A 17,811-nucleotide genomic window follows, 5' to 3' on the forward strand; every position below is an offset into this window, starting at 1 on the left:
ACGAAATGAAACTCGGTTGGGGTAAAGCCGTTCCCATACCGCCCCACCCGGTCTACATACCGCCAGCGCTGATGGAACTGACAATGCCGCCGCCCCAGAGTGGCCTACCATTCAATGCCCAACCCGACCCCAGCGAACCAATCGGTCGGGACAAATGGCACGACAACAAAGAAAATTTAGAAAAAGTTATGTACAATTCGGTGGTCAAAGTTGTCGTCCCAACCGATCGTACACTACTCTGTCTCATACATCGTATGGTCGAATTTGTCGTACGGGAGGGCCCGATGTTCGAGGCTATGATCATGAATCGCGAGATCAATAATCCGACCTTTCGGTTCCTGTTTGACAACCAATCCCCTGCACATGTCTACTATCGGTGGCGACTATTCTCAGTACTTCAGGTATTATTATTATTATTCAGTCGCCGCTTATTTAGTTAGTCAGTCGGTTAATTAGATCTCATATTTACCGATAATTACCGTTTGTTATCCAATCAATTAGGGCGAACATCCATCGAAATGGCGTACCGAAGAATTTCGTATGTTCGACGGCGGTTCACTGTGGCGGCCGCCGCCACTGAATCCATGGGATCAGGGAATGCCCGACGAACTGATTGAAAGTTCACCGCCGCGGCCGTCACTGGCGTCGGCATCGACGGCGTCAGCCGAACGAGCAGAACGATCGGCAGAACGAACAAAACATCGTCGATCCGAATCGAAACGCGAATCGTCGTCGTCATCGTCGACCACAACACGACACGAATCTCGTAGAGGAATGTTAAGCGAATCCCAAAGAGACCGACTCGAAGATATGCTCAGAAATATGATACCCGAACGATCGAAAATTGCCGATACAATGATCTACTGTATAGATCATTCGGAAAGTGCGGCCGAAATTGTCGACTGTATTGCCGAATCACTGGCCATTGAGGAGACACCTCTGTACAAGAAGATTGCTCGGCTGTATCTCATTAGCGATATCCTACATAACTGTTCCGTTAAGGTATCGAATGTTAGTTTTTTTCGTAAAGGTTTCCAATCAAGACTTGTCGACATATTTCACGATTTGCGCGATACTTATGCCGAAATTGACGGCCGATTGAAAGCCGAACAGTTTAAGGTCAGTCAGTCAGTGCGGACACTGAGAGTCGGGAATAGTATCTGTTAATTGATTTGTTTGTTTCATTATTATTTAGCAACGAGTGATGTCCTGTTTCAGGGCTTGGGAAGAACAGGCCATCTATTCGCCAGATTTTCTGATTAAATTGCAAAACATTTTCYTGGGATTAGTTCAACGCCATAGTAGTCTGGCCAGTGACGACCCGTCGTCACGCAAAGACAACGCCGCCGACGATGATGATGTCGATGGCGTACCGTTTATCGGCGGCGGCGGCGACCAAGACATTGATGGCGTACCGCTCGATATCGATGGCGAGCCAATGGTTTCCACATCGGTTTCGGCATCGGATAGTTCAGCATTGCCTAAGTTTAAGCCATCAAAATGGGAGACAATTGATCCCGAACTGGTCGAAGCACAGGCTATGACTACATCGAAATGGGAATCGCTTGAGCCGACCAACGATGACGACGGAGACGACGATGATATCGACGGAAAGTATGTTTTCGTTTTTATTTAAAAATTGTCTGTTTTTTGACTAACCATTCATTCGGTTCGATAACACAGACCATTCGATCCGTCACCCAATCATAGCTGCGGTGACGGCGACGACAGCGGTAGCCGTGGTTCACAATTTTTGGCATCACTTAAACATGAATTGACAACAACAACAACATCATCGACACCGACATCGACAGCAACAAGTGGTGACAATTCAAGTAAACGACAAAAATTGCGTGAAATCGAAGTCAAAGTATTGCGATATCAGGACGAACTCGAATCGGGTAAACGATCGCGAAAGTCATCGACGGGTCTCAGTGTACAGCAATTGGTCGAAGAGTATCGGCGAAAGCTGTTGAAGAGAGCCAATGATGACGATATGTTTGACGAGTCCTATACTACTAGAGATTATACGACGCCATCGGCGGCGGCGGCGGCCATAACAACAAGTCATTCGCCGCGAACAACAAGTCGTCGCCGATCGCGCAGTCGTTCGCGTAGTCGATCGCCGCGACGTCATAGCCGTGACAGTAGTGCTAGCAGTAGTAGTCATCATCATCTGCACCATCGAGATCATAGTCATCATCGGTCACGTAGTCCTACGGGTTTGTCGTCGTCGTTGTCGTCGTCCCGTAGAAAACGGTTGTCGCCTCAGTCGCCACACAAACGAAGAAAATGATTAAATTCATTGGTTTTAAACCATAACAACAACTGAATTGACATTTTTTTTTAAATTATTGAATTAGTTTTCAATTATATTTATGATTATGATATTATTGTAATTGATTTTTTTTTAATGATTTGTTTGTACCCGTAATTTAAATGCTTTAATAAAATTTTTATGTTTTTTAAAAATCTGAAAATCATTTTAATATTATTATTCAATTAAGACAACTGTTAACAACTATTATTCAAATATTGAATATTTTAATATAATTTTTTTTTTATAAATTTTTAATTTTAATTTATACAGTACATACATACATATATATATACATACAGTACATATATACATACATATATACAGTACATACATACAGTACATACATATATATATATACATGTATATTATGTACTGTATATACTGTAACAGTATTACTGGTATTACAAAAACCACGTGACCAGTGATTACATCATTCAAGTGTTTGATTTGAATATTTTTTTAGTTATAAATTTTATTTTATAAATATATTAATAATATATATATATAATAGTTATATAGTCATAGACTGATAGATAAATAGATAGATAGATAGATAGATAGATAGGATAGGATAATACAACAATGCAGTCATCATCATCACTGGTAATGGTAATGATGAGGAATATACTACTGAATAAAACAACATCAATGATACAAATGAAGAATAATAAGAAGATATCATTCAAATCGCTAGAAATTGCTAAACGATTTATGACAACAACAACAACAACAACAACGACGACAGAAGAAGAAAATCAAGACAACAATTGTCAACAACAACAACAATCACTTCCAATAAATAATAAAAAGATTTGGACCATCAAAGGACCGACAACTGAATCAGATATTAGATATGCTATCAAATCATTAAGGATTGCACGAGAATTGGTTGGAAAGATCGAAGAAGAAGGATGTATAAGTATGAGAGAGACAGAGAGAGACAGAGAGAGACAGAGAGAGAGAGAGAGAGAGAGAGAGAGAGAGAGAGAGAGAGAGAGAGAGAGAGAGAGAGAGAGAGAGAGAGAGAGAGAGAGAGAGAGAGAGAGAGAGAGACAGAGAGAGAGAGAGAGAGAGAGACAGACAGAAAGAGAGAGAGAGTAATAGAGAGAGARAGAGAGAGAGAGAGAGACAGACAGAGAGAGAGAGACAGATAGAGAGACAGACAGAGAGAGAAAGAGAGAGAGAGACAGAGAGAGAGAGAGATAGAGATAATGATTAATACTATTGTACTTAAAAAAAACACTATTTATTTTTGATACCCAACTATGCAATTGACTGATCGCCAGGTTTTGATGTTTCGATGACAAAATGGTTGGAGGATTCATTGGAACCGTTAAACTTCACCGAATACTTTACAGATGAGACACGACAACAGCCATTATATATTAAATATGAATCAATTCCTGGATCACCATTCGGTGAGGACGACGACACCGATTATCGAAACGATAACTTTTGCGTAAAATTTGTTACCGAAGATCCCGGTTCACTGTGGGAACAAATGTCTAGTAGTGATGATAATGATAAATGAGTGTCCAAAAAACACATACATACTTAGACACATACACATACACATACACACTTAGACACATACACATACACATACACACACACATACACATACATACACATACAGTATACACACACACAAACACATATACACACACATACATACACACACACATATATATATACACACATACATACACCTACACATACAGTATACACACACATAAACACATATACACACACATACATACACACACACACATACAGCATACACACACATACATACACATACATACAGTACATTATATAATAAAATATACTATTATAAAATATAAAAAATCTTATTTGGCATAATTAAATTTATTTCTAAAATTTAAAAAAATAATAAAAATTAAATTAATTTACTGTATATATTTGTTAATAATAATAATTAAAAATAAACTTGGATGATTTCACTAAATTATATGGTATATAGATAATAATAATATAAATAATAATATTAATAGTACATATTGGCAATAAAATGGCAACAATTGAATTTTTTTAAATTATATATATATAAACTAATTTATACTAAAAAAAATTAATAATAATAATTATAATAATTGTATACAAATAAAAAAAACTATTGGCATTTTGTTGTTGTTGTAATTATCTAAACGATAATAATAATAATAATCAATAATTTATTGTGTCTTTAACTTATCGGTATAATCGGTGACCACTTGTTGTTTAGTACCGATCGCTGTTGTAGTCTTAGCCGCGGCCGCTGCCGCCGCCGCCGACTTATAGGCGTTCCGATAGAAACCGGCAAACAATACATACAGGAAAACAGCATTACCGAAATTACAGGCCATATAGCCGAGGGGTAGATCCGTTTGTTTTTGATAGACTACGACAAACCATAGCATTACGCAGACAAACTGGATCAATTGGATCTGGGTTATATAACGTTTCCACCATAGATATCGTTGATACTGGGGTCCCATGGCTGCCATAGCATAGTACGAGTACATGATTACGTGTATGAATGTATTGATTATAGGTATGATCGATATGGTTGGCATGTCTGCGGGGGTGTGGGGTGTGGGATGTGATGTGATGGTGTGTAATAAGGAGAACCGGGAGATTAAACAAAAATAAATAATTTAATTAGAAAATATTTTTTTTTTTTGATATGGAACTGGTATTAGATTTAATATCTGATATGTTTATGGAGACGATTATACAATTTAGTTATTTGAATAGACAGTGGGTGGGTGTGTGTGTGTAGGGACGGGGGTTAGTTATAAAATATATTAGGTTAGAAATTATAAATTAGGTTTGGGGAGGGGGTAGAGGGTAAAACTGTTACCGAAAAATAAAAGATTTATATTATTTTTCATAATTAAATATATATATATATAGTGAGAGAGAGAGAGAGTGGGTGAGTGAGTGAGTGAGTGAGTGAGTGAGAGAGAGAGAGAGAGAGAGAGAGAGAGAGAGAGAGAGTGAGAGAGTGAGTGGGAGAAAGAGAGATAAAGACAAAGACAAAGAGAGAGAGAGAGAGAGAGAGTAAAGAGAGATAAAGACAGAGTAAAGACAGAGATAGAAAGAGAGAGTTATCAATTGGCGGATTCAGTGGTGGTATTGGTGTTGTTAGTATGGGACAGGTAGGTGACAGGGGGTTGGATTGTCCAAAAAAATACAATACAATACAATACATACATGGATTGTATTTCATGAACAGCCAGCCGGCAAACGGCAACGAGATATGATGCCAGACATGAAGGAACGATATGTGACTGTTTTTTTTCTTGAATGCCATAAAAAATGTATCGACCATATCGACCAGTTTGGACAGGTAGTACAAGTAGGCCGTATCGATAAACTCCATGGCCTTAGGCGTGACATCCGATCTAGTATTGCGAAAGTTCCACATCTCGAGACCGAATCGTGAGATTTGTAGTGTACGGACAAAAAAGTAACCATTGATTGCCACCTAAATTGATTAGATTGGGATAATTAGGATACACCGGGAAAGTGATGGTTAACCACCACATCATTAACAACAACAACAATGATGTCATGGACTACTAATTACTAGTAATTACTATTACTACTACTACTACCACCACTACTACTACCACCACTACTACTACTAAAACTACTACCACTACTACTACTACTAATACTACTACCACTACTACCACTACTACCACTACTACCACTACTACCACTACTACCACTACTACCACTACTACCACTACTACCACTACTACCACTACTACCACTACTACCACTGCTACTACTACTACTACTACTACCACTACTACTACTACCACTACTACTACTACCACTACTACTACTACCACCACTACTACTACTACTACACAAATAAACAAAATTATTAAAACTATTTTTGAAATAAAATAAAAAATTCACTTTTAATTAGTTAGTTATAATTAATTTTCACATATAATTATGAGTTTAACACAAATAAAATTACTATTAAAAACTTATAAATATACGGTATATAAAGTACCCAACACTTGATTAAACAAATAAGATTTAAACAGTTTTTTTTCGGGGTTATTATATTTTACCGAAAGATACGGGAAATTAAATTTATTTAAAGTTTTAGTTTACTTACCATTAGTATATCGTAGCCGACGACGGCTGCTTTCAAACCGTATGGCTTACGGTTCCTCATGTAGGCCGGTATTAGCACAGTTACCATCAGCATATAGACAATCATCAACAACGACATGGATATCAGGGACGGATGTACCAGAAAGTAGTCGCGGGTACGACTGTCGGACGGTTCGTCCCAGTATTTGTGTAGCCAATAGAAGGCTGTAGTGTTGCGGCCGCCGACCGCTACGGCCAACTGGTTGACCAGATAGTCGTCGATTTGTTTATCCATTTGATTTGTTTAGGTGATTAAAGCTAACTGTCCACTAATTATCATACAGATTACTACTACCACTAACTACTAAACTAACGGCACAAACAGTTTTACACACAAAATAAAACTTTTATTAATTTTTTGTTGAATAAAAATAATTAGTTTTTTTTGTGATTTCAATAGTAAATCATTTATCAAATAATAAATTATTACAATATATATAATCACTTTTTTTTTGAATAACTATTACTTATAATAATAAAAAAAAAAATAAATAAATAATAATTTTGATTTTGACTGTTGTTATATATTGAAGATCACTATAAAAATAAAAATCGTAAAAAAAACTTTCAATTATTATGTTTTTTTTTAATAAATTTAATAATAACTTTGAATATTTCAATAAAAAATAAAATAAAAAATATATATAATTATTATTATATTACTGTAACACAAAATATATTATATATCAATAATATTATTACAATTACTTATTTTTTGTTGATAATAATTATGATTTAAATTATAATCAATTATGAATTATTATTATGAATGAAAAAAATTATTTAATAATAAAAAAAAAAATCAACAAAAAAATAACTAATAATAATTAAAAAATTGTTTCGTTGTTGTTATCATAGATGCTATCCTTCAATAAATAATAAAAATTATTATTATTATTATTATAATATTTTCAATTTGAAAAAAAAATAATTATTATATTATAGCTTTTCCTAGTTATGATAAATACTTGTTATTAGGACACATATAATCGCAAAATCATAAATAATAATAATTAACTTTAATTATTATTATTAAGTTATACACACACACACACACTAAACAAAATTTTTATTTTTTTTAAATAATAATATAATTATGTTTATCTATAGACACTACTACTACTACTACTACTATATAAATAAACAAAACTACTAACTATTTTTAAACAAAAAAATTCACTTTTAGTTAGTTAGTTATAATAATTATAATTTTCACATATAATTATGAGTTTAACAAAAAAAAAATAAAAAAATATTTACTGTTAAAAACTTATATATTTATATATATATATATATATATATATATATATATACAGTATATAAAGTATACCAACACTTGAATAAACAAATATATGATATATAGTACTACTAATAAAGTTTACAATAATTATTATTTATAAAAATAAATAAATATCAATAAATACATACATATATTAAAATAAATTGTTTTTATATTATTTATTTTTGGCTCCACTAACAAAAAATTAAGGTTAAAACCGAATTATGATAACTATTATTACTAATAATAATAAAATAGATAAATAAATAAATATTTTTGTTTGAAATAAAATGTTTGAATAATAATAACAAAAAAATTTTTGTTGAATAAAATCCAATTGAATAAAACTTTTTATATATAAATTTATATTATTATTATTATTATTAACAAACAATATTATGTTGTTTTTATCGCACGCTAGAGGAAAGTATTATTTTTTTTATAAAAAATAAATTATTATTATTATTAACTATCATTGAAAAAAATAATAATTTTTTTTTAGATATATTTTGTTGATTGAAAGTCATATATTATACACACAAAAAAAATTATCATTGAATTTCATGACAGTGAAGAACCAACAAATAATAATAATACTATTAATAATGAAAATATAAAAAATTTTAATAGATATAAATATCTATTACTTTAACAAATTTTTTTTAAATTTTTTAAAAGTAAAGTTTGTTAAAAATATTTAAAACTTATTATTATTTTTAATACCACTGTTGTCTCTCTCAACTCACTACTAACTATCTATCGACTAATGTATGTTTACATTTGAAAGAGAGAGAGAAAGAGAGAGAGAGAGAGAGAGAGAGAGAGAGTAAAAATAGGGCTATCCTTACGGGACAGGTATTTAGGGAGAGAGAGAGAGAGAGAGAGAAAGAGAGAAAGAGAGAAAGAGAGAAGAGAGAGAGAGAGAGAGAGAGAGAGAGAGAGAAAGAGAGAGAAAGAGAGAGAGAGAGAGAGAAAGTAAAAATAGGGCTTTCCTTACGGGACAGGTATTTAGAGAGAGAGAGAGAGAGAGAGAGAGAGAGAGAGAGAGAGAGAGAGAGAGAGAGAGAGAGAGAGAGAGAGAGAGAGCCAGAAATTGGATCAAATTTTTAAGTTCAGGAAATTTCCGATCGATTTCCGCGTTTTTTTGCTTTATTTAAAAAAAACATTTGCAAACCTTTTTTTTATTAGTAATTTAAATCATTTATTATTTTTTTATGTTCATTAATATGATTTTATTTATTCACAACAACAACAACAACTAAGATAACCTGGAAATGGTTTACATATTATATAAAACTAAATGTTAATTTTTAATATATATATATATATAGTATATATATTATATACAGTGTATATACTATTACTATTAAACTAAATTTTAAAAAAAAAAAAAAGTTTATATATTTTTTGTTATTTATGAACTTATATATACAATACTACTGTAAGTAAAACTTATAACTTGTTTTTTATTAGTTGTAAATAATATACAGTAAATAAATGAGAAAAATAATAATAATAATAATAAATGTTATTGTAATAAAATTTACACTTAATATGACTTATTAGAAGATATATTTTTGTTATATTATTAATATTATTATAATAATATTTTTTTTCTAAAAATTTAAATTTAAAATGATATTTAAATTTTTAGTCAATAAATGTCTGTCATATACAATGTATATAAATTAAATTGTAATTATTATAATTGATTTATAGTTAGTTATTGATGTATATAAATTAAAATAAAATATTAACTAAAACAACTAATTTAAAACAATTGCAAAAAAAACAACTAAATTATGATAACTTATATAAGATTTTTATATTAATATTATTATTATTATTATAAAAAACTAGTTTTTTTTGTGTGTGTTTTAGGTTTAAATAACAAATCAATTTTGTTTTTTTTTATCATACAAACAATATTGACATTTAAAAAATAATTGTTTTTTCCAATTGTTTAGATTTTTTACTATTATTTATAATTTTATCTTAAACAAACAAATAATTGGGTATTTAAAAAAACTGGTTTTATATATATATATATATATATATATATGAATATATAGTATATATAGTATATATAGTGTATATTTATATATATTTATCGGTAATCAGATTAATACTGTTATATCTTATAAATATTAACAACAAAATATTAAATGGGGAGTCAATAATAAATATATATATATATATAAATTATATATTAATTAAATAACTATAACTATTTGTATCAATTTTTTAACAGAGAGAGAGAGAGAGAGAGAGAGAGAGAGAGAGAGAGAGAGAGAGAGAGAGAGTATTGCAATATAATAATTAATATATATATATATATATATATATATATATATATATAATGAGTTCATTATCATAGATACTATTGTTTTATAATTAGTTAGTTGTCTTTAAATATTAAAAAATAAATAAATTATTTTTTTTTTGAGATATAAAAAAATATTACGGAAATAAATACAAATAGTTTAATACAGTTTATTACTATTATATACTAATAACTGATAGTATAATAAATCATTTAATATTTTAAATACTTACTGGTATTTAAATACCGGGTATTATATATATATATATATATATGTATATAAATATATATTTCTAGATATTTTAATCAATTGTTTCAAATATTTGTGTCAATAATAATAATAATCCAAAAAACAATTATCATATGATGATGACCTCTAAATTTGTGTTTTAATACACAAAATAATTATAATAAATACAATTGATAGATAAAATTAATTAATTTAGTAAAATTAAGTTTTTAGGTAAAAAAAATAATAATAAATAAAGTTTTATATATCAGTTTAAATAAATTAATGAAATTAAATTAAAACAATTTAGAGATTTTGTTATTAATTATTTTTAAAAAAAAAATTATTTGTTTATATATATATATTGAATATATTTGAAAACATTTTTTTTTTTAATTTAATTATTTACTTACATGTGTTAGTTGTGTCAATGGGTATAAATGTTGTAATTAAATAATTTTTTTTAATTTATAATAACCATATAAATAAAAACTATTAGTATTTTTTTAATTATATAATTAATTATTTTTAATTATTTATTTAACATATTTATAAAAAAAATTAATTAATTAATATAATTACTTATAGAAAATTAAATATTATATTACTTTTAAATATAATTGTTAATACATATATATAAATATTTAACAAACAAACAAATAAAAACATTTTTATACCAATAATTTTTTTAAAAAAAAATTAGATAATCGTTGATTAATAAGTGTTAATCATTTTTTAGATTATTAGTTAACAAATAAAAACATTAATAATAATAATAATAATAATCAATGTCATAATAAATAATAATAAAAAATATTTTTAATAATACAACTTTGTATATATATATACTGTATAACTTAATAATACTTATATAATAATAATATTAATAATATATATATTAAAAAACTATCGATAATAAAATTAATTTAAAAAAAATCAAATAAATATTTTTATTACTTTTTATTTTTTTTAAAAAAACATATGTTAAATGTTTATTAAATTTATTAAAATTAAAATTTTATTTAAATAAAAAAAATGCGGTTAAGATTTCAATATACAGTATATATAGTTATTATTATATCTTATATACAAGTAATTAAAATATATATTTATATATAATTATATTTATGTATAGATATACCGATAACTATATATATATATATATATATATACTAAGTTATATACTGACATATATTTTATTATATTATATAATACTAATACAGTACTTACTGTACTATAAATATATAATTTATAAATATATATATATATATATATATATACTGTATATAATTGTAGATAAACTTGTAATACATGTTTAAAAAAAACTTTTATTTGCAAACATTTATTATTATTATTATTTATATTATTATTATTATTACCAAACAGTAAACAGGTTATTGAAATTGAATTTTATTATTATTATTATTACAACAAAAAAAATCTATAAATTTATTTATATAATCATAATTTTAAATATATATATATATTTAATTAAATTAAATTAAAACACTAACGCTAGCTATTAGTATTAAAATCAAATAATAGTGTAATAAATGTTTTAAAAACTGTATTCAATATATATATATATAGCGAGTACAGTATATATAGAAATATTGTTGACATAAACTTATTGTAATTCTATAGGAAAACGTCAACAAAAAACTAAAAAAACAAAATAAATATGTATTGCATTTGTGTTTTGAATTTTTGTTTGTGTTTTGATTCAAAACTTTTGAATTTTTTTTTTGAATTAAAAAAATAATTGTTTTTTTTCGGCGCACGTGTTGTGTGTGTCCGCCGCAGCCGCACGTGTTTGACACACGCCTATCGAAGATAACATACAAGATATATACATATATATATATATATATATATGCTATGATATGTTGGCCAGTAGTAGTGGTCAGAATTGGTGGTCAACAGTATCGGTTGTTACGGCGGCCGTCAATAATAATCGTAACCAATGTATGGATCAATTCATCGCCGAAAAGTCATCACCGATTGACGCCACCACTGTTGGACACCAACCATAACGATGATGACCACCAATACCGCCACCGCCGCAGCCGACGGGAGCCACAGAATCAGCAGCAGCTGGTCGTTGATCTTAGTTTCGATGCCGACATGACTCGACCAGAGTGTTACCGATTGGCCCGTGATTTGCTGGAAATCTATAGATTGAATAGCTCGGCCGCACCCGAAGCTAACATTGTGGTCAACTTGTGTTGCGGTAATTATGGCCAATCAATGTCCACCAATAATAATAACAACAGTATAACACTAGACTATTTGCGTCAGTATTTACCGAAAATGGATGTCAACGGCTTCGGTGACCACTTTCGTGTTTATCCGCAGTCATCGTATCGGCAATTGTTTCCAACCGAACGTCTTGTCTATTTGACGGCCGACTCCGCGGACACTGTCGACTACAATACTACCGATATCTACATAATTGGCGGACTGGTTGAGAAACGATTGTTCAAAAAGCCGTCCAATCGGCGAACACTATTGAAAGCCCGGGCCGAAGGTCTCAGATCGGGTCGATTGCCTATCGATGACCTAATCGGCCGACATATGACCAGTTCTTGTATACTGTTTTTGCCTCAAATCTACTCAATATTACGTGACGTAAAACTTGGGTCCGATTGGGAACAAGCGGTCCGGCGATATGTTCCGCACTGGAAGTTAACGGCAGAAAAAACATTACCGTCCGGTATATAAACACTTGACATACATAAGCATAGTTGAGGTGTGTGTGTGTATGTATGTATGTATGTATGTGTGTGTGTGTGTGTGTGTGTGTGTGTGTATGTATGTATGTATGTATGTGTGTGTGTGTGTGTGTGTGTGTGTGTGTATGTATGTATGTATGTATGTGTGTGTGTGTGTGTGTGTGTGTGTGTGTGTGTGTGTGTGTGTGTGTGTGTGTATGTATGTATGTATGTGTATGTGTAGTACAATAAATAAATTGTTGTTTTAGTTATAAATTATAATATATTAATATAATTTTATAATTTATAAGTTTTTTAAATATAAATTATATATATATATATTGAAAATAAAATGAAATAAATTTTATATATTTATCAATAATCTGTCATTTAATTTTATTTTGTAACAATTTATTTTTTTTACTAATTAACATAAATTTCATAAACTATTTGCATAAATAGTTAAATACATTATATAATTAAAAATGAAATCAATTTAATTATTATTACAATATTATTGTTATAATGTGTTTGTGTTTGAATAGAAAAATAAATAAATCAATCAATATATTAATAATAATAGTTATTATTACAGTATTAATCCGTTATTAAACAAATAATATATCAAACAATAAATCAAACCTCAAATAATAATTTATAGCATTAGACCCCGCATATAGCCACCCCCACCCCCCGCCCCATTAATATATTAAAGTTTAAATGTTAAACATTTGGATTTTTAGTTGTCTGTAATATTACGCCCCCACCCCCTCTTAAAACAATGCAATTTATATTTAATAATGACTACAACAACAAACAAAATATGTCTTAATTATTATTAATTATTAATAAATTTAATTAATTATAAAAATTTTAAAACTATTTTAACATTTATTTGATATTAATTCTGGGCTTTAAAAATAGTTTAAGTCATTGCCATTATACAGCACTCATACATATAACCCACTAAACCCCCCCCTCACTCCCCCACGACTTCATATATAGTTCCAGGGAGGGGTGGGGGCTATATGCGGGTCTATTTCGGTACTATAAATTCAATTTAAAAAAAACAAAACAAAAAATCTTTTAATCAAAATTTCAATCAAATGTCAACAACGACTACATTGTCGACTAAAATCAAGTAATACTACTACTCATGTCTACACATAATTGCCGACCGATTGGTCTACAAAAACGACTGTCCAATTGGCGGAAACTATTAATGAAATCCAGAGGCCGATGGTTTGAGATCTGGTGGTCGCTTACCTATCGGTTGGACCAACACATCGGCGCCACACATATGACCAGTTGTTTGTGACTCTCCGGCAACTCGTTTGTCAGTTTTTTTTTCGGTGCCGGCGGCGGTTGTTTGTAGGCCTGGTTCGAGCCTATCGTTACTGCAATCGTAACCCCCAATCGTTACACTTGAAACATACTTTCCGTCATCGATATCATTGTCGTAGTCTTTGATCGGCTCAAGCGATTCGGTATCGATTGTGTCATCAATTAGATTGAGTCCCGAACTTTCCGATGCCGTCGATAAATATGAGGTCAACACAGGTTTGCCGTCATCGACGGTCTCTTTGCGAACCGTATCGTCTGAGACAACGACATCACTACTACTACTACTACTACTACTACTACTACTACTACTACTACTACTACTACTACTACTACTACTACTACTACTACTACTACTACTACTACTACTATTGTTGTCATTAAATTTGGTATTTTCCGCTAATATTGCAATAATATTACTAATCAATTGAATCCTATCATCAATAAGACAATAATCAAATGCAAAACCATTATTAGATGAATAGACTATTAATCGCTTATTTGATTTATTCATAAATCTTTTTGTCGACAATTCATTCAAATACTCTTTCGTAATATTAGTTGAATAAAAAAACCAAAGATTTGAAACAACGAGTACTCCATATACTCTAATACTGGCTTTTTGTGTAATTCTTAAGTTATTTTGGCCGACGGCCACCATCTGACCTATCAATTGTGCGGTACTGTCCTTATCGTCGATATTCATATCGTATGACTTTGTTTCAACAGTTAATACAATTAATTCATTGTTGTCTGAATCGACTACCAGTGCGTCCGGTTTAGTCCTGACGTAGCCATCATTTAGTTGATATCTTAGCATTTTATGGGTTATATCCAGACAATTGAAACCATTAATGTTTTTAACCGTATGTATAACATATTCAGCCCATGAGTTAACTGGTTTTTCGTCAACAAATCTTTTAGATTTGTTTTTAAGTATTTGTTTAAGAAATGGATTACCAAATTGCAAGTCTTTGTCGTAGATATTATAATCTGAATAATAATAATAATAAATAGTTAATAATAGTTAATAATAAATGTTATATAATTTACTAATAATTTGCTTTAGTTGTAATTTCGGCAAACAATTGATACTAATTAGACGGCAATTAAATTTAGATTTTAAGTTAATATGATTTAATCTACAATTTTTTGTTTGCGATAGTTTTATAGCATATCTAATAATTGTGATAAACATAATACAAATAATAGCAAAAATTATAACTTAAATCATAAAATTAATAATTTTTTTTTGAACTCAAAATATTACATGAAAAAAATTATTAAACTAAGTATTATTATTATTTACAAAATATAGAAAATACAAAAATTACATTACATTTACCTTTATTTAGACGTTTATTATTATTAATAGTCAATACATTGCCATCGATGACCTCAAAGTCAACATTGAAATAGTCATCAATTGTTTTGTTTGTGAAATATTTGGTATTAATCAGTGAATCCAATAGTGTGTCCAATGAATTATCTGTTAGTTCTGATGTAATGAAAAGTATTTAAAAAAATTATTTTTGTCTCTCTCTCTCTCTCTCTCTTTACCATTAAATCACTCACTCTTACCATAATTATCTTGATTTATATCTTCAATCCATTGATTGATATTCAGCGTACAAACAATTGGATGCATTGACTGTAACTGTCTTAGAGTAGTGTCTGAAATATGAATGCCATCGTATGTATCGATACAATGAGGTATAACTCGGTGTTGATGTTGTTGTTGTCGTCGATGACTTGGATGTGTATGTAATGCTTTCGCTGTAACCAATCGGTTACCACCACTTTGTCGGCCAAACAATTGAAACGATAATAATCGCAATGATATCGCTGTTGTTGATGTCGTTGTTGTCTTCAATCGACTCAACATTGATTGCATTGTTGTAGATGTAATGCTGCGGACAGTAGAGGACAGTCGTCTCAATAAAACAATTACCACTCTATTGATTGATTGATTGATAAACTCCTGTATATATAAGTAAACCGTTAATAAATTCAATCAAAATTATATATCAATAATAATAATGAATACAAAATACCCGATTGAATGACAATTATCAGGTCGTCATCGATGGTGTGATTCAATAAACAAACAAATTGTATGATAATTATTGATATATCAGTATTGATGTCTTCAATGAATCAATTGATTGTTTCAATTAATTTGTGTCCAAAAATTTATAAAAAAAAAACAATTCAATCAAAATTATATATCAATAATAATAATGAATACAAAATACCCGTCGATTGAATGACCAGAAAAAAAATAATTGTGACCACAATTATCGGGTCGTCATCGATGGTGTCATTATATTCAACAAACAAATAAAATCAAAGACAACAACCAATTGAATGATAATTATAGACATATGATATCAGTATTGATGTCTTCAATCAATCAATGAATGAATGAATCAATTGATTGATTGATTGATTGATTGATTGATTGATTGTTTTGTTGATTTGATTTGAATTTAGTTTATATTAAATATTATTAATTAATTAATTAATTTTAATTCAAATTTGTTTGTAAACAAAACACAAAAAACATTTTGTATTCTATTATATATTAATATAGTATAGAGATATTAGACGTGAAAAACCCATAACAAACTGTTTGGGACTAAACCAAACCAAAAACGCGGTATTTAATATAACTAATATATATATATAAATATTTATTTATAATTTTATATTTTTATTGTACTTTATCTAACGGTACAAATAATTTTTGTAATAAACAAAAATTAATTTATAAATTATTTTCTTATTAAAAATGTTATTAATTAACAAAAATTAGTTTAAACCGAAACCCATTTCAATTGATTATACAGTTATAACAAAAACAATACAATAGTCTAGTGTTTAATATACAGTACAGTACTTACAGTAGTTTACTATAGAATCATATGATATGAAAGTCATATTTTGACTCATACTGTATGAGTCATACAGTATAAAAACTGTACGATTATAATCAAAACCAAAACAATCAGTAGACGCACCACAAAAACAAATAGATCATAGATTACATTTAATAAATATATATATACATACAAATAAAATAGTATGTATAATAACTATGTAAGTCTATGCTTTGTAAAAAACTCCGCCCCTTTAAAACATTAAACACTAATACAGTGCATACACTACTGTGTATTTTGTTTGTTTTGGTTTTGCATATAATTAAATATTTTTTTATACTGTATAACACAGTATAAAGTTTTTACAGTCAAATATAAACCGTACAGTATTTATATAGATATTGTTGACATAAACTTATTGTATTTCTATAGGAAAACGTCAACAATATATAAAAAAAATATATGTATTAAATGTATTGCATTTTTCTATTTATATTTTTTGTGATTTGTTTTGAATTTTAAACTTTTTTTTTGGCGCACGTGTTGTGTG

At 29.0% G+C, this 17,811-nt stretch overlaps 5 protein-coding genes across 5 annotated transcripts in view; 3 read left to right on the forward strand and 2 right to left on the reverse strand.

Moving 5' to 3' along the window:
• Window positions 1–2,427, forward strand: part of LOC128954500 (U2 snRNP-associated SURP motif-containing protein-like) — a 4,301-nt gene extending 1,874 nt beyond the window's left edge. Inside the window, 4 exon segments of the mRNA XM_054300086.1 lie at window positions 1–401; window positions 502–1,119; window positions 1,196–1,614; window positions 1,684–2,427. The exon segment at window positions 1–401 is cut by the window's left edge and continues 273 nt beyond it. Coding sequence (XP_054156061.1) covers window positions 1–401; window positions 502–1,119; window positions 1,196–1,614; window positions 1,684–2,296 — 2,051 coding nt within the window. The 3' untranslated portion in view covers window positions 2,297–2,427.
• A 478-nt stretch (window positions 2,428–2,905) lies between these two features.
• On the forward strand, window positions 2,906–3,929 carry LOC128954498 (uncharacterized). Its single transcript, XM_054300085.1, has 2 exons — window positions 2,906–3,239; window positions 3,607–3,929. The coding sequence occupies exons 1-2, from the start codon at window positions 2,927–2,929 to the stop codon at window positions 3,849–3,851; spliced, it is 558 nt and encodes a 185-aa protein (XP_054156060.1). The 5' UTR covers window positions 2,906–2,926; the 3' UTR covers window positions 3,852–3,929.
• A 586-nt stretch (window positions 3,930–4,515) lies between these two features.
• On the reverse strand, window positions 4,516–6,835 carry LOC128954464 (elongation of very long chain fatty acids protein 7-like). The gene is made up of 3 exons (XM_054300045.1): window positions 6,462–6,835; window positions 5,537–5,810; window positions 4,516–4,898 (listed from the first exon to the last, which is right to left on the reverse strand). Exons 1-3 carry the CDS (start codon window positions 6,732–6,734, stop codon window positions 4,516–4,518), a joined length of 930 nt encoding a protein of 309 aa, XP_054156020.1. The 5' UTR covers window positions 6,735–6,835.
• Window positions 6,836–12,180: 5,345 nt separating this feature from the next.
• Window positions 12,181–13,080, forward strand: LOC128954495 (mitochondrial ribonuclease P protein 1 homolog). Its single transcript, XM_054300082.1, has one exon. The coding sequence runs from the start codon at window positions 12,209–12,211 to the stop codon at window positions 13,049–13,051; it is 843 nt and encodes a 280-aa protein (XP_054156057.1). The 5' UTR covers window positions 12,181–12,208; the 3' UTR covers window positions 13,052–13,080.
• Window positions 13,081–13,884: 804 nt separating this feature from the next.
• LOC128954489 (putative uncharacterized protein DDB_G0282499) lies at window positions 13,885–16,807 on the reverse strand. Its single transcript, XM_054300075.1, has 5 exons — window positions 16,638–16,807; window positions 16,437–16,529; window positions 15,964–16,363; window positions 15,728–15,880; window positions 13,885–15,375 (listed from the first exon to the last, which is right to left on the reverse strand). The coding sequence occupies exons 3-5, from the start codon at window positions 16,274–16,276 to the stop codon at window positions 14,261–14,263; spliced, it is 1,581 nt and encodes a 526-aa protein (XP_054156050.1). The 5' UTR covers window positions 16,277–16,363; window positions 16,437–16,529; window positions 16,638–16,807; the 3' UTR covers window positions 13,885–14,260.
• Between the last annotated feature and the right edge of the window lie 1,004 nt (window positions 16,808–17,811).

This window comes from Oppia nitens, unplaced genomic scaffold, assembly GCF_028296485.1.
Source record: "Oppia nitens isolate AA-2021 unplaced genomic scaffold, nextdenovo-longstitch-racon4-pilon3 scaffold27_pilon_pilon_pilon, whole genome shotgun sequence".
Taxonomy (NCBI): Eukaryota; Metazoa; Arthropoda; class Arachnida; order Sarcoptiformes; family Oppiidae; genus Oppia; species Oppia nitens.

Excerpts from the sequence above, each read along its gene's own strand:
- LOC128954498 (XM_054300085.1), top strand. The coding sequence starts at position 2,927 with ATGGTAATGATGAGGAATATACTACTGAATAAAACAACATCAATGATA. Across the intron at positions 3,240-3,606 it reads CGAAGAAGAAGGATGTATAA|GTTTTGATGTTTCGATGACA; the intron begins GTATGAGAGAGA and ends ACTGATCGCCAG.
- LOC128954464 (XM_054300045.1), bottom strand. The coding sequence starts at position 6,734 with ATGGATAAACAAATCGACGACTATCTGGTCAACCAGTTGGCCGTAGCG. Across the intron at positions 5,811-6,461 it reads TCGGCTACGATATACTAATG|GTGGCAATCAATGGTTACTT; the intron begins GTAAGTAAACTA and ends TAATCAATTTAG. Across the intron at positions 4,899-5,536 it reads GTTCATGAAATACAATCCAT|ACATGCCAACCATATCGATC; the intron begins GTATGTATTGTA and ends ACACCCCCGCAG.
- LOC128954495 (XM_054300082.1), top strand. The coding sequence starts at position 12,209 with ATGATATGTTGGCCAGTAGTAGTGGTCAGAATTGGTGGTCAACAGTAT.
- LOC128954489 (XM_054300075.1), bottom strand. The coding sequence starts at position 16,276 with ATGCAATCAATGTTGAGTCGATTGAAGACAACAACGACATCAACAACA. Across the intron at positions 15,881-15,963 it reads TATAAATCAAGATAATTATG|AACTAACAGATAATTCATTG; the intron begins GTAAGAGTGAGT and ends TCATTACATCAG. Across the intron at positions 15,376-15,727 it reads TAATAAACGTCTAAATAAAG|ATTATAATATCTACGACAAA; the intron begins GTAAATGTAATG and ends ATTATTATTCAG.